General features: G+C 37.1%; 1 protein-coding gene across 1 annotated transcript in view; it reads left to right on the top strand.

Moving 5' to 3' along the window:
• The first annotated feature begins 1,825 nt into the window (after positions 1 to 1,825).
• ca16b (carbonic anhydrase XVI b) overlaps positions 1,826 to 25,229 on the top strand; it is a 135,797-nt gene continuing 112,393 nt past the window's right edge. The window contains exon 1 of the mRNA XM_052130884.1: positions 1,826 to 2,357. Coding sequence (XP_051986844.1) covers positions 2,270 to 2,357 — 88 coding nt within the window. The 5' untranslated portion in view covers positions 1,826 to 2,269. The remainder of the gene's footprint in view (positions 2,358 to 25,229) is intronic.

The raw sequence follows: 25,229 nt of genomic DNA on the forward strand, positions 1-25,229 counted from the left end.
CCCCAACGTTCACCAAGACCAAATCACTGTGAGGAAAACAACCTTTATATTCATTGTCTTTTTATTATTATTAGAAGTAGTAGTTAAAGGAAATATTAGAAGTGGAGACAGGAAACAGGACAGGGTAAAGTGGGATAAAAGAGCAAATCTTACCCAGGTCATCCGCATGAAAAAAGCACATCTACACCATTTTAACACACTATGCCATTGCAGTGACACTTGGGTTTTTGTGTTTCCATCAGACTATTGGCGTACAAATAGCATGCTGTGTGGCAGGTGCTATTTACTACTAGGGCAAATAGTCACTCCATTTGGACTGACTGAATCCACATGACTACATTAGGTAACACCAAAAAAAGGTAATTTTTAAAGGGCAGATCAAGTAAAATAGTGTTTCATGTGATACCATCTAAATTAACTGGTTTGAATTAAGGTCTGAATCAACTTGACCACATTGTGTTACACCAACAAAACTAATTTTAAGAGTTAGTTTAGGTAGAAATAGCTCCTTAAGCTAATAATTGCAGTTGATCACTTTTTTGTAGTGTAACTGGTGACTGATGTGAAAGTGGAATTTATCAGCACTGTGGATAACGCATAATGTTTGAAAAACTTTCAGCACCCCGGACAGCTCCAGTTTATATGGACATAATGTGAAATCCAAGTAGGGACAACATAAAATCTATGGGCTTTTCAAAAGGATATATGATCTATTCTATCTACACAATGCTATCTACATGATATCTACACTTAAATAATGTTTTAACTGTTAGCGGGTGGGAAAATATGCGGACGTTGATCATTTGATAAGCTCAGAAGATGCCATAGCAAGTTTTTGACATCGTATGATTTGGACACATCATTATTTCTCCTAAAAGAATGTAGAGCTGAATCAAGATGTCATGCATTGATAAAGGATGTCAGTTGTCTATATGTGTTTCATGAAAAACCATGGGTCAATGACGTGACACACTTTTTAGTTTTTTTAGTCCGTATACACATGGTGCAATTGTCTGGTGAACATTTAATTTAATTTAATTTAATTTAAAAAAATTAAATAAATAATTAAAAGCTAAAATTCCTGAAAAAAAATTAATAATGTTGGCATAAGTAGTGGTATATAATCTTCAGGAATAAGCAGTGAAAAAAAAATAAGCAGAAAAATAAAAACTTTTTTACATGTTAAAACTAAAATTATCGACCAAATCAAAGTCAGTTGGTGTAATCCAAATGCAGCTAGCCATTCTGTTGACATGTGACCAAAAAATGTCAAATGGAGTAACCCAAAGAAAACGTCTTGATTAAATAAATAAATAATAATAATAATGAAAATTAACCAAAAAAAATCTGTAAATTTAAACTTGATTAAGGTATGTACACTCACGTGTATTCAAGTTACAAGGGGATTATTTTAATATATTTACTTAATGGTTACACCACTTTTGGAAGCTAAATTATTATATATTTATTTTTTTTAAAATGTACGAATCCAACATGGACTCTAAGAAGGCGTTTCTACGAACTTGAACACGTGTTTTATATTAGATTTTAAAAGATTTCTCATTTTTATCAACTCGGACATCCTTATTATGTTTCTATAAGTAGAAGAAATAACACCGGTTTTGTAGTATTCAAATCAAGAGCTCTCCAAACACCCAAAATGAGCCATTACCGGAGGGCACAGTTGCGTGCGAGATCCATTTGAAAGAGACATGACAAACAGGCTGATACTTTCCAGTTGTCCACTAGCCAATCATCGCCTTGCCTCAGTATTGGCGTAGGCTACACAATTCCAGCCTTCGGCGCTAGGATCCAGAGGGCAGGGCTTTGATTTTCCTTCCCGACTGTCAACTAATTCCTCGGGCAAAACACGAAACGCTCTTATGCACAACTTCCTGGATAGAGAAGCGGAGCGTGCTGAATGTAATAGAAGCAACTGACTGTAGAGATCAAGCAAAAGACAGCCTCTATACAGTAGAGGGACTGTAGCGAGTGTTTTATGCCACCTTAAATACAAGCGCCTTTAAGTGCGCCCGGCGAAACGTACCGGTCGCGATTAACTTGGAGAATGTAAAGGACGCCACCGAGAACAAGCGTGTGTGTGTGCGGATTGTGGGCAGCACGAAATGTCCCACGAAACAGACACGAGATTTTTCGCCAGTTATTAAATCACTTGCTATTGTTTTAGTTGTTCAAGTTTAGTTCATTCTTGGCGTTGACGCATTAATTTGATCCGCCATTCCGTTTTGCTCTAATTGCGCATTTTGACATGTGGAGACTGCGAGGACCGTGTCGTTTGGGGATGTTGTGTTTGACTTTGTCAGCCCTTCTCATCCAACGGATCAGCTGTCATCCCGGTAAGAGGGCCTTTGTGCTTTATATTTTATAGCCATAGCGGTGATTGTATTATCCTACATTTCAATGCAAAAAGTTAAGTTGATGATTGAGCTCTTAAATAGCCGGGTGCATTCACGTCGAACAGCGCCAAGATCAAAATGCATATTTTTGAGTAATTTTCTATGCCTTACGGGTTATTACTCAAGAGCTACTATGCAAGATTACAGTGTGTGCATTGCAAAGCAAAAGGATCCGTAAATGCTTTAATTAAATATTTTCAAAGGGCGCACGTATCGAATTCCAGTTCCTTGGTCCTCTTTGGTAACTGAAGGAAGGACATTAGTGGGAGCTCGGATGGTTTTATGGGCTTGATTGTTCCCAAGGTGATGTAATCCAGGCTATGTGGTGTCCAGAAAGAAAAAAGATACAACTTCTATTTATGAATCTTTTTTCTGGATCGTTTAGGCAGCACGATGGGCATTCATAAATGCATCACTTGTAATCTGGCGCACATAAAACACGTCTGCGGAGAAATACCGAGAGTTTTTATGAAGTTCGTGCAGGTTGAGAGCGGATGGTCCATGATTTTCCAAATTACTCCCGTAGGCTGTAAAGACGCACGCAGGTTGTCTTGTGTCCTGTGCAGCGTAGTAGTGCATACTATCAAGAAAGCCTGTGCGCCTTAAAATTTTAGGCTACGTATTTATTTATAAAATTAGATTTCACGGTTCAATACATGTTAAGCTCAATTAGCATCATTTGTAGCATAATGCTTATTAAAAAAAATATATATATATATAAATCTGTACAGACGCACTTACAATGAAAGTGAATGGGGCCAGTCCCTAAACGTTAAAATACACACTGATTCAAAAGTATAGCCACAAGACACAAACATGACACGTTAACATGATTTTGATGCAGTAAGATGGTTTACTAACCTTATCTGTGTAAAGTTATATCCAGGTTATTACAGGTTTTCATTGTCATGATAAAGAAGTTGTAATAGTTATCTAATTTTGCACAGATAAGTTTAGTAAGTGATTTTATCACTCTGAAATAATGTTAAAATGTACAGTATAAGGGTTACGTCTTGTAACAATAATTTTAATGTGTTTTTTTTTATCTTTATGGACTGACCCCATTCAAGTGCCTTACAGTAACTGTGATTTTTGCTTCTCTTTTTATTCGTTTACATTTAATAAAGGAGGGACAATTCAAAATAATTTTTGTGGAAATCACTATTATGTTACAAATGCTGTTAATTTTTCTTAAAGGAATAGTTAACCAAAAGAATTATAATTCTCTCATCATTTACTCACCCTCATGCCATTTCAAACTCGCCTGACTTTTGTTCCTCTACAAACACAAACAAAGATATTTTGAAGGATGTATGAGGTGTTTTGTTCATACAATGTAAGTCAATGGGGGTTCACAACTTTCAAACTCTGAAAGGACATAAAGCCAGCATAAAAGTAATTCAAATGACTCAAGTGGTTTAATCCATGTCTTATGAAGTGAAACAATCACTTTGGTTGAGAAACAAAGCAAAAATGTAATCCTTATTTGCCAAAAAGCTTCACTTCAACATAGGTCGCCTATGCATGTTACATCACAGCCTGAATGGTTAAAAAATGGCTTTTAAACATCAATCCACTGTAGTGTACACCATGCATCAGATGCATTTTTTATGAGCCTCAACCTGAAAATTAAGACTCTTTGTAAACATAACTGACATATTTAGTTGGTTCCCGTAGCTTACCTGGTAAAGCATGGCACTAGCAATGCCAAGATCATGGGTTTGATTCCAAGGGAACACACAAACTAATCAAATGTATCCCCTGAATGCACTGTCGCTCTGGAGAAAAGCGTCTGCCAAATGCATAAATGTGAGAAATTGTTGTGTACACTCATTATCACATTGCCATTGCAAAGGTTGTTGTACAGTGTAACAGATCATGGATCATGTAAGCAATTTCAGCAAAGACAGAAGGCATAAAGGCATAACCATTCTTTGAGTTTTGCATGCCAAAATTCCCTTTAAACTTGAAACTCTGGGTCATGGACACACTTGACATCGTGTGAGCTTAATGAGCTTGATAGTAAAATTCTAAGCTATAAGTCTGGCTTGAAAAATGGTACATGATAACGAAGTGAGCAAACCAGATCTTTCCGCTACTACCATGGAGACGGCACTGATATTAAGAGAAAATAAAAGCTTGAAATTTTGTTGAGACATTATTACTCAGGGATAATAGCTTGTGTGTGTGACTTGATGAACAGAACATGGTGGGCATCACAACTCAGTGTTTCCTTTTCTTGTCCCAGCCCTCATTATTTTTTGTTTGAGAATAGACATTCATTTTGTATACTGTCACAGATCCTGTCCTTGTCAACTGTATCTCATGTAGTGATGTAGCTAGTACTATTTTCGTAGTCACATAGCAGAAAGTGTCCAATTCGATGGCTCTCTTTTCAACTCCTTCCCCAACTCTGCAAAATGCAAGGCGCTGTTTAGGTCGAACACACCTACTGACATCTAAATCAGTACAGCTGTTGTATGCTCATTGTAGAATATTTGGCCACACCAGCATTCAGTCTTTAAACTTTCTCTCTCACACTTTTACCCCTAGTTATCCCACAGCCACTCAAAAATGAAAGAGCACTGCATTATTTGTTTCAGGATGGGGTGGGATTTCTGATTATATAATTCTGTTTGTTTCGAATTCCATTTGTATTATATCTTAGTCTGTACTGCATGTATGTACATTCAGCAAGGGATACTTGAGTAAATAACATGGCCCCTGTTCACATTAGAGTAGAATTGTGAAAAGTTGTAATATATACCCTAGAGCTACAAGCTTCTGTGTGTGTTTTATGTGTTTAAATCTGTATCAGGTGTAAATGTGTGACTGCCCATAGTAAAGCAAAATTATATATGAGAATTATTTTTAAAGGGATAGTTCACCCAAGAATGAAAATTCTCTCATAATTTACTCTCTCTCATGACATTCCAGTTGTGTATGACTTTCTTTCTTCCTCAGAACAAAAAAATCTTAGGTCCATACAATGTAAGTGAATGATGACAAAACATTTTGAAGCTCCAAAAAGCACATAAAGGCCACATAATGGTTATTTGTAAGATTCCAGTGGTTTAATCCAAGTCTTCTGAAGCAATCCAATCGGTTTTGGGTGAGAACAGACCAAAATATAACTCCTTTTTCACTATAAATCTTGGCATCAGCAATCCTTGGAAATCATGATTTTAAGCTCAATTACACTCATCAGCCATTGGGCATTTTGCACATGCATCATGCACTAGGAAGTATAATTGAGCTTGAAATCATCATGCCTAAAGGCTCCAGATGTCAAGACTCAGAGTAAAAAAGGGGTTACATTTTGGTCTGCTCTCACCTAAAACAGATTGGATTGCTTCAGAAGACATGGATAAACAACTGGAGTCATATGGATTACTTTTATGCTGCCTTTATGTGCTTTTTGGAGCTTCAACGATTTGGACACCATTCACTTGCATTTTATGGACCATCAGAGCAGAGATATTCTTCTAAAAATATTTGTTTGTTTTCTGCAGAAGAACGAAAGTCATGCACATCTAGGACGGCATAGGTTGAGTAAATGATAAGAGAATTTTCATTTGTGGGTGAACGGTCCCTTTAATATCTCAGTTGTTTCACCTAGACAGCAATGATATTGAATGGAGAGCAAATGGAAACTATTGCAAATTCCAGGTTCAATGCAAGATAAGCTCACATTTGAGGCAAAATGTTAATTACCACAATACTTATGATTTGTCCCTCCTTTTCCTTGAAAAAAGTAAAAATCTGGTTTTCTCATTTGTGTCTAATTTTATTTCTCCTGAGGCAATTTAGACAAAACATCTGAGAGTTGTAGACTTGAAGTTGATACTTAAATAAAATACAACTGAGAACGCCTTTAAGTCTCATGAGCTATAAAAGAGCAATGCTTTGGTAATGCCATTTGTGTGTTTCTTTTTGTGTGCACATGAAGAGCATGTGCTAGGGAAGGTCAAAGATCATGCAACCCATGGAGGGTGTCTATCATGTCCTCTGTCCGACACATAGCACCGACACCGCAGTCTGACACCAGTATCCATCAAGGGCCTCTTGTCAAAAGACACTGGCTTTTTAATATCATACCTTGCCCTTCACTCTCTGTTGCAGTGCTCTCGCTCTTCCCTAATGAGGAGTCCTTTCCTGTGTGATTGAAAGGCAGTCAGTGCAATAAAATCAGAAGAGAGCCCCTCTACTCCTCTGCTGTTCTAATCCACCCGTCTCCAAAACCCTGAGCTGCATACAAAGCGCTTGTAAATCGTTTAATTGAAAGTGGAATGTCAAAAATAAATACGCAAGGAGCATTAAAAATAATGAGAAGCAGTGATCCAGATCCATCTTTCATATCCACAGATGGGTGTGGCTTTTACATATGTCACTGGCTTACTTTAGCATGCATTTACAGTCTTTTAAAAAAGGATTGGAATTTTGACTGGAGAAAAGTGATCTAATAGACTGTTTAAAATTGTAGTTCCCACTCTAGATTTAATACTGGATATTGTAAGTGTTATAGACTCCATTATGGCTTGTTAGACTAATAAAACACAAACATTTCCCTTCATATTTTGTTAAATTATGTTCTGTGGTTGGAATCCAAGTACAAAGTAATGATTTTACAGTGGCATAAACTCTGAGTTCGAATACGTGTATGGATTTGGATTTGCAACGTCTTATTCTTGGATGCTTAGCATGTACTGTATCTTACGGCAGATGACCCAAAGATGCCCACAAATCTGCATCATCAGCAGGATGTTGTCAGCAAGGGAGGTTTTCAGGAGGGACCTTCCCCCCGCCCATCTCATACCTCATTTCACTCGCATTGCATAGTAATGTCTGACATTTAACGGTTATGTTTTTGATTGTGGCCATTACATCTGGCATTAAAAATCTACATTAGTCATTGAAAGACCACATGAGAGATTTGACTTGATTGCATGTTAATGCATGTAAAACTATGATTGCCCTGTAATTCCTGTAAATTCCTGGAGCTCAAATGGTACAGTCACTTTACATAAAATTGTCTTCCAAATGAAAATACACTCACTGAGCACTTTTTTAGGAACACTATGGTACTAATACATTTCCGATGTGGTCTTCTGCTGTTGCAGACGATTCGCCTCAAGGTTTGACATGTTCTGTTCTCTACAATTGTGCAGAGTGGTCATCTGAGTTACCATAGCCTTTCAGCTTGAATCAGACTGACCATTCTCGGTAAACTCTAGAGACTGTTGTGTGTGAATATCTCAGGAGATCAGCAGTTACAGAAATACTCAAACCAGCCCATCTGACACCAACAATCATTCCACGGTTTTCCCCATTCTGATGGAACATTAGTTGATGCTCCTGAATGTATCTGCATGATTTTATGCATTGCATTGCTGCCACACGGTTGGCTGATTAGATAATCTCTTGAATATGTTGGTGATTAGGTGTTCCTAATAAAGTGCTCTGTATTGTATGTAACAATAGGATTCATTGCAAAACTAAGACGGATCACTATTAGATTATTTCGTGTTTTTCTGGTAAAGAATATTCTGTATTCTTTTTACCATAAAGTAGTCATAACATATAATGTCATTCTAATTAGTATTCTAAATACAAAGATAAATTGAGAGTGTGAAAACATTTATGTAACCCACTGCCTATTTAGAGCAGAATTTCCATATCTTTACCGGCAATGTAGTCGCCTGGAGCAGCTGAGATATTTACATTTTTATTGAAGATGCAGCGCACAACTTGAAGCCAATGTATGGGTCAAAGATTCTTTAGCCACAAGCTCCATGTGTGGCTTTTATCATATGTATCCAATTGCCACATACTGTGCTTTGGATCTTTTATATTGAGCAGTCATTGGTTGATTAAGGGCCCTGACCTGTGGATTCTTGTATTGATTCCCAGCCATTTGTCCAATCACCCACACCAATGACACTAGCAAACTGCGATGAAAGGCTTAGGATGTTGAAATGAAAGACTGTGATTACTTTCTGGTGGATCATAGCCTTCTTTGATGAGAGCACACGAACAAGCTACTTAGCTGGAAGCCAGTCTCAAATGTATCTTATGCATGTGGGTTATGTATAAAATGTTTCTAATTAAATTTTTATTTAGAAATATTTATTTAGAGGGTACAACTAGCTACTATAATTTAAAAGGATAATTCACCCAAAGATTTGAATTCTGTCATCATTTACTGCCCCCATATTGTATTCATACGATACAGAAAATGCAGAACACAAAAGGAGATGTTAGGCAGAATGTTAGCCTCAGTCACCATTCACTTTCAGTGATGGCTATATAAAGTGATCCCATATAAAGATGGCTATCGGTCCTTAAAGGAATATTCTGGGTTCAATACAAGTTAAGCTCAATCAACAGCATTTGTGTCATTATATTGATTACCATAAAAAATTATTTTGACTTGCCCATCAAAAATCTGGGTTCCAGTGAGGCATTTACAATGAGTGAATGGTGGCCAATCTATAAATGTTAAAATACTTACTGTTTCAAAGTTTAGCCACAAGATTTAAAAAATAGTGTATTAACCTTTTCTGTGTAAAGATATAGGTAATTTTACAATTTCATCACCTTGATGATGTAATGACACCAAACCTTAACACGACTGTAAAAATGACGATTTATACAACTTCACAGCTCAAATAATACACAAGTTTTACCAGAATGGAAGTCCTTTTATAAAATTATAAACTTCACATTTGTGCCTTTTAAACCCTCCAAAAAACTGGCCCCATTCACTTCCATTGTAAGTGCCTCACTGTAACCTCGATATTTGCCAATTTTTTAAGAAAAGGAGCGACAAGTTGAAATAATTGTTTTATGGAAATCAACACTATGCCACAAACGCTGTTGATTAAGCTTAACTTGTATTGGGCCTAGAGCATTCCGTCTAACACCTCCCTTTGTATTTCATAGAAAAAAGATGAAGAAAAGTCAAAAGTCAGGTTTGGAGGGTGGGTAAATGATCATAAAATGAACAATCTCTTTAAGAATTCTGTTTAACTGTGGACAAAAATATTCAAGATTAAAACAATCTGATGGCATTAATTGGTTGTCAGTCTATGTAGCCTCTTACAAATGATTCTGTTAATTATATGTTATTTTAAGAGAGAGGTTATATTATCTTAATGTAATGATTGATTAGTGCCCTTAATAGGCTGACAGCTTCTGGAAAATTGGAGTTGTAATCTTTTTCTCTCTCTCGTGCGTTTGCTTTGTCCTTGTCTTCCCTTCTCACTCACTATCTTCCTGACCTTAATACTTGTGAAGTATAAAAGTAGAAGAGAGTTATCTCACCCGGAGTTGTAGGAATCCTGGACAGAATGGTCAGAGAAGAGGCAATTTCCTGCTTTCAGATGTATTCCAGATAGTGCAGAGGATGGACAGTGGATGGACATGTGCACAAACACACACACATGCACACACACTCAATACAACACATACAGTTTGCTCACAGTGTCCTGCCTCATCACTCCTCACAAAAACCCTTTTTAAGTTTATTTGAAAGTCCTGAAGTAAAATCATGATTTCTGTCAGATTGTTTTTTGCAGTCTCTCTTGATTGTACAATCTGTATAATATAATGATAATAATAATAACCATCCATCCATCCATCGTCAACCGCTTATCCTGTGTACAGGGTCGCGGGGGGCTGGAGCATATCCCAGCTAACATTGGGCGAAAGGCGGGGGACACCCTGGACAGGTCGCCAGTCCATCGCAGGGCCACACATAGACAGACATACACTCACACTCACATTCACATCCACACCTAGGGCAATTTTTTTTGGAGACACCAATTAACCTAGCCTGCATGTCTTTTGGATGGTGGGAGGAAGCCGGAGTACCCGGAGAGAACCCACGCAGACACGGGGAGAACATGCAAACTCCACACAGAAAGGCCGGGGCAACCAGGGTTTGAACCCACGACCTTCTTGCTGTGAGGCGACAGTGCTAACCGCTGCACCACCGTGCCGTCAATAATAATAACTTCAATAATAATTATACGAATAAGAAGAAGAAAATTAACAGAGACAATAGTGGCTACAGCCTCTTTGAAGCTTGTCCCCTAAAAACATAAAAATAGTTATACAGGTATAATTCTCTCATGGTAAAGGGTTTTGGTGATTTTATATTGCATAGTTAGTCACAGACATTAAAACAAGTCATATAGAATGAAAAGCCTATAAATTATTAATATGATTTAAAATTACACAGTAAAAAGTGAAAATCTGCAGCTGTTACTTTAAACGTGCTGTAAGCGATATTAACATTTCTAGAGCTGTTGAATTACACACACCCACTGTTTCCAAAACACTGCCCTCCAAATATAGCATTGAGACATCACCAAACATTAAGGCCCATTCACATTGTCAGAAACTCACAGCCACAATGTGACAGGAGACCTTTCCAAGTGTATCTGTCTGCATCCTGCAAGAAAATAACTTTTAAAATCCTATGCAATTGCTCTATGATTCATGTATAACAAAAATACATTTGTGGTTAGGTTTAAGTTTAGGGTAGGGATATTTGTAGGTGTATGGCTTGCTGTGGAACTCAAATAAGCACAACAAACACAGTGTATGAAAGTGACATTAAACTGCTGTGAGACTTAAGCAATTCACCTGTTATTTGAAGAGGGCGTTATTTAAATTAGGCGTTCCTTGTAGTAGTCTTGAATGACCTGAATGATCCGCAGAAAGCACATAAAGCACACACGAAAAATGATTGACAGGCAGAAAGCACATCAAACTCTTCTGATTGGCTGATCAAAGTATATGTCTGTAGCCTGCGTCCTGTTTGCTATTCACAGTCTGTTGCTGTCATAGAGGCCGGTGAGTTGATTAAGTCATCAAATAGATTTTTGGCTTGAATAAATCCAGTTAGTTATGTGGTACCATATGAAACATTTTCTAGGTTACCTGACAAAACATTTCTTTTTATTTTCATTTTACAGTGTATGAAGCTACTTAATATTTGCCAAATTGATATTATTTTAAATGGTGTGCAGGATGCAGGAGGTTATGGAGGTAACCAGGACACTCTCAGATTAGAAACTTGATGAAAATCTTATGATTCTGTGCTTACATTTGTCCTATTAAAGGTTGTTACACACTCAACTGCTTGATAATTATATGGGAAGTGTGTTTGCCCTTAACTCAAACCTGTAACTTATGATTAATCAATCACCAGAGCATTTAGCTATAACAGGTAAGTCCTCAATGTTAGCTTTGGCAGTTTTAGTTGATGGCTACCAGTTTGAGAGCCTCAGTCTATAGGGATCATAATTATACTGTAATTATCTCTCAGACCAGGCAGATGTTAAGACATTCTCTGCTCTTAATAGCCTCACCTTGTGTGGTCTACTTTGCCATATTTATTTTATTCATGAATGATCACGCAGTACTCCAGTAGAACCCTATGGTGAATTCTATGAAACAGAAGAGAGCTTACTCAAAATACTATGTTTGTTTAAAGGGATAGTTCACTCAAACATGAAAATTCTGTCATTATTTACTCACCTTCATGTTGTACCAAACCTGAATGAATTGCCATTTTTGGAAGCACTATTGCTTTAACCGTTGGCTTTTCCACTCAGGAAGTCATACTGTATTGCTGTTTAAAATAGGTCAGTCCTCTTACCAAACAATGAAACAATAGGTCATCACTAGTTCCATAAATACAGGATAAAGCCAGGATGTTGGCGGTTTGCGCACACAATGTGGGCTCGCTAGCTTTGACTCCAGACACTTATAGTATGGAGTCCACCTTGTCCCTTGCCTTGTACTCTAGATAGGATCTTTTCTTCCTTTTCGGCCATTGATTTGGAATTGAATGAATTAAGATGAATGTTTAAGACTATAGATTAAGGTACAATAGGTAATCTCTATTCATGCTAAGTGGAAGGAAGCCATTGCCTCTCATTGTTTGTGCCCCTACCTGGCAGAAATAATTTGATATTTAGTGGTACGTATGAACATTAACTGTTAGATACTTTGTCTGGCCAAAACTTCAATGCATAACTCTTACTGCACTCTGTAAACCCTAATAAGTTAGCAGAACTTAACACATTTGAGGCAATCAGTTACATCTAGTGGTTAATAAATTAGTAATTAGTTAATTGATAACTTTATAAGTTAACTTTCAGATTTTAATTTTGTACTACACATGCATGTTAATTAATCTTAACTTAAAATATTGAGTAAGCTAACTCATACATTTTGATGAAACTTAACTTTAAATTAAAATTGTGTGCAAACTATTTTTTAAGCAATCAGGGTTACGATTTATATTTTATATAATATTATTATTATAGACTATATTTCTTTTTTCACCTGCTGAACGAAAACAACTTGCATTGACAGCTATTTATTTATCTATCTATATATATATATATATATATATATATATATATATATATATATATATATATGGATCTGTAGTGGGAATAAAATAATTAAGAAACTACTTAGGATAAATTATAAGTTCATAAGAAGGTGTCTAGCTATAAATGTTGATGGTTTAAGACTTCAGGAATACAAAATATTTCTATGCTATTAAATAAGAAAATATATTTTTTTCTTAAGACTTTTTCGTGAATCTAGCCCCAGAATATCATATAGACTTAATGGTGGGCTCTTTTGTTTTGGATCAATAAGCAACCTAGAAATGTCCTACCAACCCACACAGAACACCCTATCAACACCCTGGAAACCAATCAGAAAGGTTTTGCAATAGCTTAGCAATTACTGTGAAAATGTTAGGCCAACTCTAATAACATACAATTGAGTGTTTCTTGTTAAAATGTAAAATATAGTTTTGATTTATTTTTATTTAATGATGACAGTTTTTCAGTGATAAGAACTGGGTTGCGTTTAATGATAAGATATACTCTATGCACACTGATGCAACTTGTGTGCACTGCCAATGCCTTGCCAAGCCCTACAACCACAGTTTGAAAAGGGTTTTACTAATTAGGATCTTCCTATTCTGGTGATTTCACAGTTTGTAAGCTGGTTTCACACACAAAGACACATAATCTTGGGTCAGCTCTTTAACCTGGCAGCTTTTTTTAGACAAAGTCCACAGGGTCGACAGGCAAATGTAAACACTAACCGCAAAAATAGATTATGAAGCCGGAGTGGGAAAGAGAGACGCAGTTAAATATAACTCAAGAGAATGCATGCTTGGCTCTAGATATGCCCTTGAAAAGCCACTGTAACGAAGGCAGATTATATATATATTTTTTGTGGACGCAAAGAAAAATCACACATGTCAAAACATTTAAGCAAAGATTGTGCGCACAAACTAACGGCAGGGGGAAATTGACATTTCAACAACTGAGGTATTTTACCTGACAATACTGTTCTAACGCAAATAATCAATATATTTTTAGTTAGAAGTTTCACATTAATAAATTATTTTGTGTGCGAGAAGGTAAACAAACTGTCGTTTTAGGTTAAAGCACACCTAATTATTGCTATTCCAACAAAATGCACACTCAGAACGTGTTTAGAATATACTGTAAGTCTACAACCATCCTGGCCAGAAACCAAATAAATTGCATTTCTATCGGGAAGACATGCAGGCTCGAGTGAAGTTTGAGATGCCATTTATTTGATAGATGTAAAACGGGAGGTGATGTCTCTCTCTTTGGCGTAGGCCCCGTCCGGCAGTCCGAGGGAGTTGTACCCGGAACCGTCATGTCCTGCCGGAGATAGGAGGCAGGGGCGAGGAGGCTACCCCCCTGCGGGAAAGGGCTCAACTGGTGGTGGTGGAGAGGTGGAGGTTGCAGTGTTAGCACACCGAAACAGCAATGTGATAGATTGTGAGCGGACTTATAAAGCAATGGCTTACATGCGATTGGCTAGGAGTTACCCAGCTAATGATGTGATGATGTACACCTGCTGGTCTTCCCGCTAGAACTACGCTCCACTTCCATTTCTTTGTATCACAATATACTGAACTTAAAGATTCACAATATTACCATTTCAACACTTGTTGCGCAAAGCACTGGAGACCAGTTTATAAGAATAAGCAAAAAGTGAGTAAATGATCACAAATACTACAATATTGAATCACAATAAATTGAACATCAAGAATCGCAATATTAACGTTTTAACACTTGTTGTGCAAAGCACTGAAATCCAATGAAGATGAATAAGAAACAAGTGAGTAAAAGTTTGTATTATATGCCTTGTGATTTGCTATTAATATACGAAACCTAAAGAATTGCAATATTATTGTTTCAGCACTTTTTGCACAAAGCACTGACATCCAGTTAAGATCAATGAGAAACAAGTGAGCGAAAAATTGCAGTACTGTATATTGCCATTGTATTTAAGATATATTGCTGTTTGATTTAAAGATCGCAATGCATGACAGTTATGGATCACATTACACTTAACATAAAGAAATGCAATACTATTGTTTCAGCACTTTTTGCACAAAACACCGAAGTCCAAATAAGACGAATAAGAAACAAGTGAGCGAAAGATTGCAACATATCACAGTTTTGTATTTGCAATACACAAAACATAAAGATTTGAAATATTATCGTTATGGCACTTGTTGCACAAAACACACAGGAGTCCAATTAAAGGGATAGTTCTCCCAAAACTTTTGTTCTAGTAAACTCATCATTTACTTACCCTCATGCCATTCCAGATGTGTTATGTCTTGCTTCTGCAGAACACAAATGAAGATTATTAGAAAAAATATTTCAGCTCTGTAGGTTCATATAATTAATTCACAGAAAGGCAGTACAAAAGTAATCTGTAAGTCTCCATTGTTTAAACCCATATCTTCAGAAGTGATGTGATAGGTGGGGGTGAGAAACAGATCAATATTTAAGTATTTTTTTTACTGTAAGTCTCCACTCCATTTATCTTTTCTCACCCACAGGATTTTATGCTGTGGTTTATATGCCTTTTGGACCTTCAAAGTTCTGGCCACCATTCATTTGCATTGTATGAACCTACAGAGCTGAAATATTCTTCTAAAAACCTTACTTTGTGTTCACCAGAAGAAAGAAAGTCCTACACATCTGGGAAGGCATGAGGATGAGTAAATGATGAGAGAATTTTATTTGTGGGTACATTTTCCCTTTAAGATAAATAAGACAAATTGAGTAAAAGATTGCAATGTCTCATAATGAAAGTTAAATAGAAAGTTTTTTTTTATTATTATTGCAAAATTTTCAAATAATTAAACAAACAGGGCACCAAAAAATGACAATAAACATCTCAACTAAGCTGAACAGACATCAGCTGAGCTGAGCAGACATCAACAACATAAATAAATGATGGCAATATGACATCATTTTGAATCACAACACACTGAACATACAGAATCACAATATTAATGTGACCCAGATATTCATATAATGCTGTACCTCCAGGTCCATGCTAATTCCCACCCCTAGCACAAATACAGGCCGAGGTTTATCCCTATGGTATATATTTCTGAGCACGTCAGGTGTTTAGATGAGGGTGGAGTCATGCATCCATTATGCTTCACTGACCTTTCTGTTTCCAGGTCTGTGTGTGGCATGTTTGCCCTTTGAGATCTTGCTTTGGAACACAGTGTAAATGTCTGCCGTGCCATTTAAGGATGTTTGTGTGGCAGATTTAGAGCTTTCTGTAAAGGTCGAAAAAAGAGAGATATTGTTAAGGTTGTTGAGTAGAGCAGATTATAGACTCACCTGCTCTGACCTATGTGTTGAAAAAAGATGTGTTTAGACCCTCAAAGTTGCCCCACTCTTGCTTATTTGCTTATTGCTTACCCATGCGTGCACTTAAACAAACACATGCTGTTTAGAGTGCAATACTTTATCACATTGTCATCAGTACATTAATCCTACATTTCCTCTGAAATTCTTGCTGTTTTGCCATATCCAGTATCATAAAAATTGTGTGCACAAATATAAATATATATGAATGTGCACAACATATTTATTATAGAGCTGATTCCTTGTGCATAATTATAGATTAGGTTAGTTGATGCATAACATGAGCTTTTTTTATATTAACAACAAGATTTTCGGATAATATTCATATAAATTTAAAAGTGTATTTTAAATGTACTTCTCTTTTTTTTTTTTTTTACCATTTTTATATCACCGTTTTGCCTTAACTAGTTCATTTAAATATTCCTTTTGCTTGTCAAATACATTTTTAAAAGTACAAATATTCCATTAAGTCAGTCAGTCTCAGCTAATATGCTAATGAAAACGGCATGCATAATAATAATAATTATTATTATATAATTGAAAAGAATTAGCAAAATGAAATATACTGTAGCATGTCAAATATACAAAAGTATTTTGTCAACTACAAACAAACACAAACTACATCACAATACAGTGTTTATTTTTTTCAACTGTAATGTGTGTCTGGAATAATTACGGCTATGCAGAACTGACTTTAATAAACAATGATAAACAAACCCAAATGTCACATTTGAAAAAAATGGCATTTGTTTGGTACAAATTTGTGAGAACAGTTTGTTTCCATTGGGTGTCGTAAACATTGCATGTTACTATAGTAACAGATATTAGAATGGCTATTACAAATGCACAGCCTTATGGAAAAATGGTCGATGAGAACCATGTCACAACACATCACATCTTCAGTGTTTTATCATGGCTTTACTTTAATCATTCTCATTTGTCAAACAAGGCCATAGTGGGTGTTTGGGCTTAATTAAACCTCTGAGTTCTCATGTTAAAGTGTGATGAGCTATTTTCAGCGAGTCTAGTGGGAGTATGGGTTGTTTATGTATTATGCTCGAGTCCGCTCAGAAGCTGATGTGAGCATGGTAACAGTAGTTTTATATTGTCAAATGCACAGCATTGGAACATCTGGCTAGTCTGTGGTTAATTGAGCTGTGTGTAACAAACCACCATAACCAACTGCAGTATTTACGTCTGGTATTATATTTAGATCTGTATATTTAATATAATTAATTTTATTTCACAGGTATGAAATTGACTACCTCCTGTGCAGCTTTCCTCTGCACATTATTAGTGGTGTTTGACACCGCTAGAAATGAATGAAATTCGCTATGTTTGTGCTATGCCTACGTACTTGAATGATACCTCAAATTATGTGTCTTGGCTTGTTGAGGGGAGGTGTGCTGTTACTTTACTAAGCAATCAGAGTTACGATTTTATTTGGCATACATTAAAACTGGCAATGAATAAATAAATAAATCCCATAGATTTTAATAGCATTAAAGGTGGGACCCAGGAGCAGGGCTGGACTGGGAAGAGAAATCGGCCCTGGATTTTACCTAGCAACTGGCCCTGCATATCGCGGCGCTGTTTTGTGGTCAGTTCGACGGCTCATTTTAGCCGACCCACCGGCCCGCTTGGTTCTCCCGATGGCCAGTCCACCCCTGATCGGACCCAAAGTGCGTCGGCCCACCGGGAAAATGCCCGGAATGCCATATTTCCAGTCCAGCCCTGCCCAGGAGTTATCTAGGGACCAGAATATCATAGAGACTTAGATAATATCATAATGTCCCAGGTTTAAGGCAAGTTAAACTCAATCAACAGAATCTGTGACATAATATTGATTACCACGAAAAAAAAAAAAGAAAAAAAAAAGATATGTTTAAAGGGATTATGAAAGTTTTATGGAAGAATTTTTAATTTTTTTGCATGGTAAACTGATCAGTCTGGGTGGCACCAAAATTCCATCTGACTGTGTGGGGGGTTGGATGGTGAGTTGGTGCGAGTGTTATAATGCCTGGGGGCGGGGGGGACCACCGCCCCTGCAATGGAATCAACAAGCACCAAAACATTCTAAAACTACATTTCCGAGTTTACACAAAACACACATCCAACATATTGCATCCAAATATATTCAACTCTTTACTCAAGCACAACTCAGCAATATAAAATATCAAACAGTCATGACATTTGAAATATTCATGAATGAAATGGTTTACTTACTTACTTAACTGCCCCATCCTTAAATAATAGCTTCAATAACAAAGCTTGAATCTTATTACGACTGGTTCACAAGCAATCCACGCTGACATGAGCCGAAAAAACATACAATTAAAAATTTTATGAAGATGCATGTTTTTATGTATGTATGTGTCAAGCGGTAAAAGATGTCAGTCTAGTGCATGGATATATACAAAAATAATCCAAAATAGTCCAGACGGGTCCCCTTTGGTGTTCAGGAATACTGAAGCCATAGTAGGTCCTGCTCTCTCTCTCTCTCTGAGTAAGAAATTAGTACCAGCGGGAAGGGCCAAGGGTGCGATGATTTTAAGTAGGCGTTGATGTTTTTCGCTGTATAGGCGGTCATGAATTAATTAGCGATCGGCCAATATGGGTTTTTTAATGGACGATGCCGATATCCAGAGAGTAGTTTTGCCTATAGGCCGATACAATGCCGATATATCACACAATTTAATATAGTAAATAACATAAATTGGGTTGGTGGGGTGGTTTGGGGGACCCTCTATAACCACCCCTGCCATGGATTGAACAAGCACCAAAACATTATAAAACTAAATTTCAGAGTGTGGCAGGGCGGAGGGCGGGGCCGGGTCATGATTCTACACACCCAGTCCCTTATCAGGCTAATTAAGCCTCCGAGACGGATAAAGGCCGACTGCGGAGGATGGTGCGAGAGAGTGAGATAATTTACGGACATGTCCATCATGTGTGTGTTTGTCTCTTTTTAAGTTTATCATTAAAATTATTATTTATATTGCCAAGCCGGTTCTCCTTTCCATCGAACTGCTTTACACAGAGTTGAATGCACAAAATGCACATCCAACACATTTCATCCAAATATATTCAACTGGTCAGTCAATAAATGCTAAAATGCTCACTGTTTCAAAAGTATAGCCTCAAGACGTAAACATTATGTGTGTTGACATGATTTTAGTCTGATAAAATCGCTTATTGACCTTATCTGTGTAAATAAGGGACCAGTTAAAATATTTTTTTGTGGTAATCAACAATTTGTGACAAATGCTGTTGATAGAGCTTAACTTGCATTGAACTTGTTTAACTTAAGAACCTATAAAAGTAAATTTTTGTTGAACTTGTTTCAGATCTGGAACATTCCTTTAACTTGAACAGCTAGCAACCACCCAGAATACCCTGGCAACCATCCAGAACACCTTAGCAACCATCCAGAACACCTTAGAAAATGCATAGAATGCCCTAGGAACCACATAGAACACCTTATTAACTGCATAGCAATGCCCAGTCAACACCCTAGCATTGTGATGTCAAGTTTTGTATAGACAAGCACCACTCATGTTTAACTTGGAAAATGCAAAAATATAGTTAGGGATGTTATTTCTTTGCAAAAACAATCTGGGTACAGTGAGACATTCTAGACATAATAATAAACAGATCTCCAGACCTTGCATGCATGTACATGCGTGTACCCAAGTGTAGGTTACCAAGGTTACCTGTTATGTTGATTTTTGGGAGTTCGGAGACAGCAGTTCATCTTTAAAATCACATCTGGCTACGTGGAACTGCATAAATGCACCTGCCATCACAATCTGCCAGTGCACACTTTGCCTTGCTCTATTTTGTCCCTTCTGTCTCATAACTACATGCCTACTACACACACACAACCTCTCACCTTTAGCACGCCAGCCATACTGTGTAACACGGCAAATGTGCAAACATAGTCCCTCAGAGAACTGGTTTGTTGAGGTGGCAACTGCCGACTCGTAGCTACTTTTTAAACATGGGAGACACTTCAAACAAACCCTACATAAGCACTAAAGGATTAAGTCCTTCATTTTTGGTTGAAACATAATGTTTACCCTATGTAACAAGCTATGTGAAAGTAATTACAGGTTAGTGTTGAGCATTTATAACCTTTGAATGCTTTCTGATTGCTTTTGCAGACACTACTAATTGTTTGCCGTGCTGGTACAGCTCTTGACGTAGTCTGTGTTGCTGTCCATCAGGGATTAAACAATAAACAAACCCAGTCAGGTCACTAACCAATGAGAGCAGGGTCTAATGGCTTACTAACCAATTAGAGTGGACGTAATTGCTGCAATGGAGGGAATCGGCTAGGTGCAGCCACTAATTAATCTCCGAAGTAATGATGCAAGTGAGGGCAAGAGCAGAGCAGAGGATTGGAAAATCTGTTTATGCAAGACGAGCAGCGCTAGGGTGTCTTCACCCAGGAGACGGAGTCACTTTTAAGACACTTTGAAGTTAAATAAATAAAAAAAATTCCACTTCAGCTTTGAGATGAAGATGGAGTTTGTTTCAAAGTGATCCATTGGGAAGGTGTACTATTTAAGTGGTTACCAAGCTAGGTAAAGTGTATATCAGTACATGTGATAATGGTGTGTTAAAGGAAAAGTTCACCTACATTTTTTATTTAAGAGCCAAGATTTTCATTTAATAATAGGGATAGGCATCATAAGGAATTTTACGATTCCAGTTCAGATTCCTCTTACCAATTTTGGTTCCTTAACAGTTCCTTTAATTATTTTTTTAGTACCTTTGTCTTTTGAAATCTTGCAAGCTTTAAGCACACAACTCAGTAACAGTTTTTGTGAAATTAATGACTTGTGGTTCAGTAAGTTGACTCACAAGTCACTGAAAAAGTCTGCTAAATTCACTAAATTCATTCACTATTAAGAATCGGCTGATATGAGTCATTAGTTTGGGAAGTAATGCTGTATCTTTGCAATGTACATTTAAAGGAACCAATTCATAAAAGTAATTTGTTTGGAAATCCGGTTAAAATTTCATGCTGTTTGTTTCTAGCTGTGGATTCAAATGAATCGGCTCATAAGGGTCATTCAATTGGGAATCAGATTACATTGGTTGCGTTGTTTGTTTCATGCAGTAGATTAAAAAGAATCAGACTATAAGTGTCGTTTGTTTGGTAATTGGACTACTCTGGTCACGCTCTATGTTTCTCACTATAGATTCAAAAGAATCGACTTCAGGTATCGGACTAGGCTTGTTGCCCATTATGTTTAATGCAGGATTTTCAAATAATTTGGCTCATAAGATTAATTTGTTCATAAATCAGACGACACTAGTCACACTGCTTGTTTCACACTGTAGAATCAAATGAATTTACATATAAGAGTCATTCATTCGGGAATCGGACTACTGGTTGCGCTGAATGTCTTGTGCTGCTAGGGATGTTGCAGTGCCTCTGAATGATAGGTTAGGAAACACTTTTTGGAGTATTTAGCATGGTGTCCCATACACGATGGCAAACTAATGCATGTTCAAGAACCAATAAAGGAACTTAGTCATAAAAAACATTTTTTTTAACTGGCTGAGAATAAGAGCTGTTTCTTGATTCCCAACACTATTAAAGGGATAGTTCACTCAAAAATGAAAATTCCCTCATCATTTACTCACCCTCATGCCTCTCCAGATGTGTATGACTTTCTTTCTTCTACTGAACACAAACAAAGATTTTTAGAAGAATATTTCAGCTCTGTTGGTCCTCACAATGCAACTGAATGGGTAACAAAATTTTGAAGCTCCAACAAGCACATTAAGGCAGTGTTCGTCTCGTTGGTTCGTAACAGCTGGCCGGGGGAAACTTTTAGGCAAAATTCTTATCGGCTGCTAAACACTTTCTTACTGCCATTGGTCCACGTCATTGTTAGGTGTGACCTGGAGCCAGGGCTGGATTGGTAATCTGGCATACCGGGCATTTTCCCAGTGGGCCGACGCACTTTGGGGGCGATCAGGGGCGGACTGGCCATCGGGAGAACCGGGACCAAGCTGAAATAAGCCGCTGCGTTATGCAGAACGGGCCACAAAACGTCACCTCGATATGCCGAAGGGGGCAACGATATGCAGAAAAGGACAGCACACAACCTTTTGGGCCAGTTTCTATGTAAAATCCCGGGCCGATTTCTCTTCCCAGTACACCCCTGCCTGGAGCTCCGCCTACCTTGAGGCCGACAGTTAATTCTGTTTATGTTGTTCTGTCAGTCAAAATGAGTCAATATGAACACACAGAATGCATTACATAGAGTTATTAGCGAGCTGATGTAAATGTACAGTATCTACATTTGTACGATCGTGGACATTTTCCAAGTCCATGACATGAGATTTTTTATGGTTTGTTTAATTAATCTACAAAAGGAATAATATCTACTCAAATACTCTCAAGTGCCCATTCATTCGGTTGTGAAAGCCATTCACACATATGCCCAAAGTAAGATATGCCTCTGTCACCATTCTTTTGTCTTTATTCTAATCATTAAGATTCTTTTATCACCTATCTTTGCAGTAGTATTAGTGTCATCATAAATTATGATAACAGTGTAACTGATGCATATAATGGCCGGGTAGGGTGTGTTAGCGTCATGAATTCAGTTTGTAAACAAGACACATTAAAAATGGTGTACTGGATATATATTACTTCAATCATCATTAAGTGGTACAGCTTCTTTTACTAATCTAATGTGAATTCTACTCATAGAATGAGGCATAAAGTCATTGATAACACATTTTAATGTCACATTAGTTAAGGCTTTACTGTGCCTTCTTATATTTAAATTCTAAACGCCTCCCACAGTGGTGTGGCAGGTGTCTGAATGTTCGCAAACAGTATGTACCATCGCTCAGCTGTTTAGAATTTCTTTTTACCCATGAACAAAGAAATTCTCCGGAAGCGTATCAAGGCCTTAAAAGTAATCCATAAGACTCTAATGGTTAGGCTTGTCAGCGCCTGGTCATCAGGGCCGGATTAATCATATGGGCAATCGGGCAGATGCCCGGGGGCACCACGTCCCAGGGGGTCACCACGCAACTGCAATTTTTTAATTGCTTAGGTCTGTTCAAATCCTTCGGTATGGCAAGCTCACTATGTTTATTAAGTTATGTTTTTCATTATCATTATCATCAGAAGAAGTCCTGACCACTGCTTAAGCAGCACATAGACAGTGCTGTCACATGGCACCTGTTACTTTTCGCTGCGCTGTTTAGGATAATCAATTATTATTACTGGATGATTTAATAGATACTGCTGTGGGGGATTTCCACTCCTTGCAACTATCAGATTGAATTATTAATTACTATTAAATCCAAAATATAATTATATGCTTACATATTATGGAAAAGTACAGTGTGAACATTCTCCCGTTGTGTTTGACAGAAGAAAAAGGTAAAAGATGACAGAATTTTCATTTTTGGGTGAAGTCTTCAGATAACAAGCTATTACCAGATGTACTGATAAATGCACTAGACCGCCAGTCTGTTTCTGACATGTGATCTGCCATATGGTTCTACTGTAAAAAGCAGGAAATTGGAAGCTCTTCAAAACCACACAGTTGAGCATGAAAAGTCATAGTGCTGTTCAGGTTTTTAATTGTCCTGAGGAAACACTGGGTTTCTAACTGAGAATCTTTGAAACACACAGTGCAAGATAACTAAAGTCTTTTAAGAACCATAGGGAGAATAGCGGGGTAAATGAGACACAGTTTGGAATACTTGTACTTTTAGGGTACTGCTGCTTAAATTATTAATATGTCTGGAGGTGAAAAACTTTTCTGTGCAGCCCAGCATGCATCTGTCTGATGCACTCCGGCAGGGACGTGTAGAGGGGGTGGCTCTAGGGGCTTGAGCCCCTGCCCTTTTGCTGAGGTGCCCCTCCAACAGACCAGTGTTCCAGGGTGTGCAAATGCCACCCAAAATGAAAGCTTGCTCACCCAAATTAAATTACTTTGTTAGGCTTTATAAAGTTGTTTGCATAAAGTCAGACATTATAATCCTTTACTAAAACTGGCTCAATAATTCGTATAATACAGTATTGTATTATATAATTACTATTATTATTATTTTTTTATTATAGACCAAATCTCCCTGTAGTCCATTAATAAAAAGAATGGTTGGAAAATATTTTGAATCTTCTTACAGTTGTGCTTTTTGTGTTCAACACAATGCATTTCTTATCCACAAAAACATTTTGAACAGGTGAATGTATCCTAAACCTAAGGTGTGGATTTTTTTAACTTATCCCAACATTTATATTTTCATCTTTAGCATATTTTGGAAAATAATTATGGATACAAAATAATTTGGCTATTAAGCATAATATTTTAATACATATATTTAAGCTTTAAAAGTAACAAAAGGCAAAAAATATATACATAAAAATCACTATAGCAAAAAATAAATTGAGGTGCATGTGCACCCCCCAAACCCCTCTAAAAGGTTTAGAGTCCCTGCCCCTCAAAATGTCTGTGCTCATCCCTACACTACGGGAAGTGTATACTTCAATATATTTGATTCTGTGTAATCATTCCTTGCAGTTTATGGTACTATAAACTTCTCGCACATGCCCAACAACTTGTTGCAAGTATTTACACCCTAAATTGTGTCCTAACTTACGTTTCCAGTGGCAAGTAATTTGTCAATCTACTATAAAAGAGAAAATGCTGTGAATTGTGCAATGCCATAAAACAGAGCTAAACAGAACACATTTTTAATATGCATTTATGTGAAGAAGGATTTTGACCAATAAGATGTCACTGTAGACAGGGCTTCCCTCCCAGCATAACACAGCTGAAATAGATACAGAGCGACAAATAAAATATCAGGTTACTCGTCACTTGTCGCCACCTAGGCTGATTAGGACAAAATCTCAGATTTACATGTAAGTGATAGCTTTTGTCACTGGCTGATGTATCACATTGTGTGTTAGGACATGACCTTAACCAATGCATTACTTTAACAGAATTACAAGTCATTGAAATGTATAATATATAAATATTCTAAAAATAAAGTATTCAAACTTACAGTTAAC

The sequence above is a fragment of the Xyrauchen texanus genome, chromosome 7 (genome assembly GCF_025860055.1).
Source record: "Xyrauchen texanus isolate HMW12.3.18 chromosome 7, RBS_HiC_50CHRs, whole genome shotgun sequence".
NCBI classification, from domain to species: domain Eukaryota; kingdom Metazoa; phylum Chordata; class Actinopteri; order Cypriniformes; family Catostomidae; genus Xyrauchen; species Xyrauchen texanus.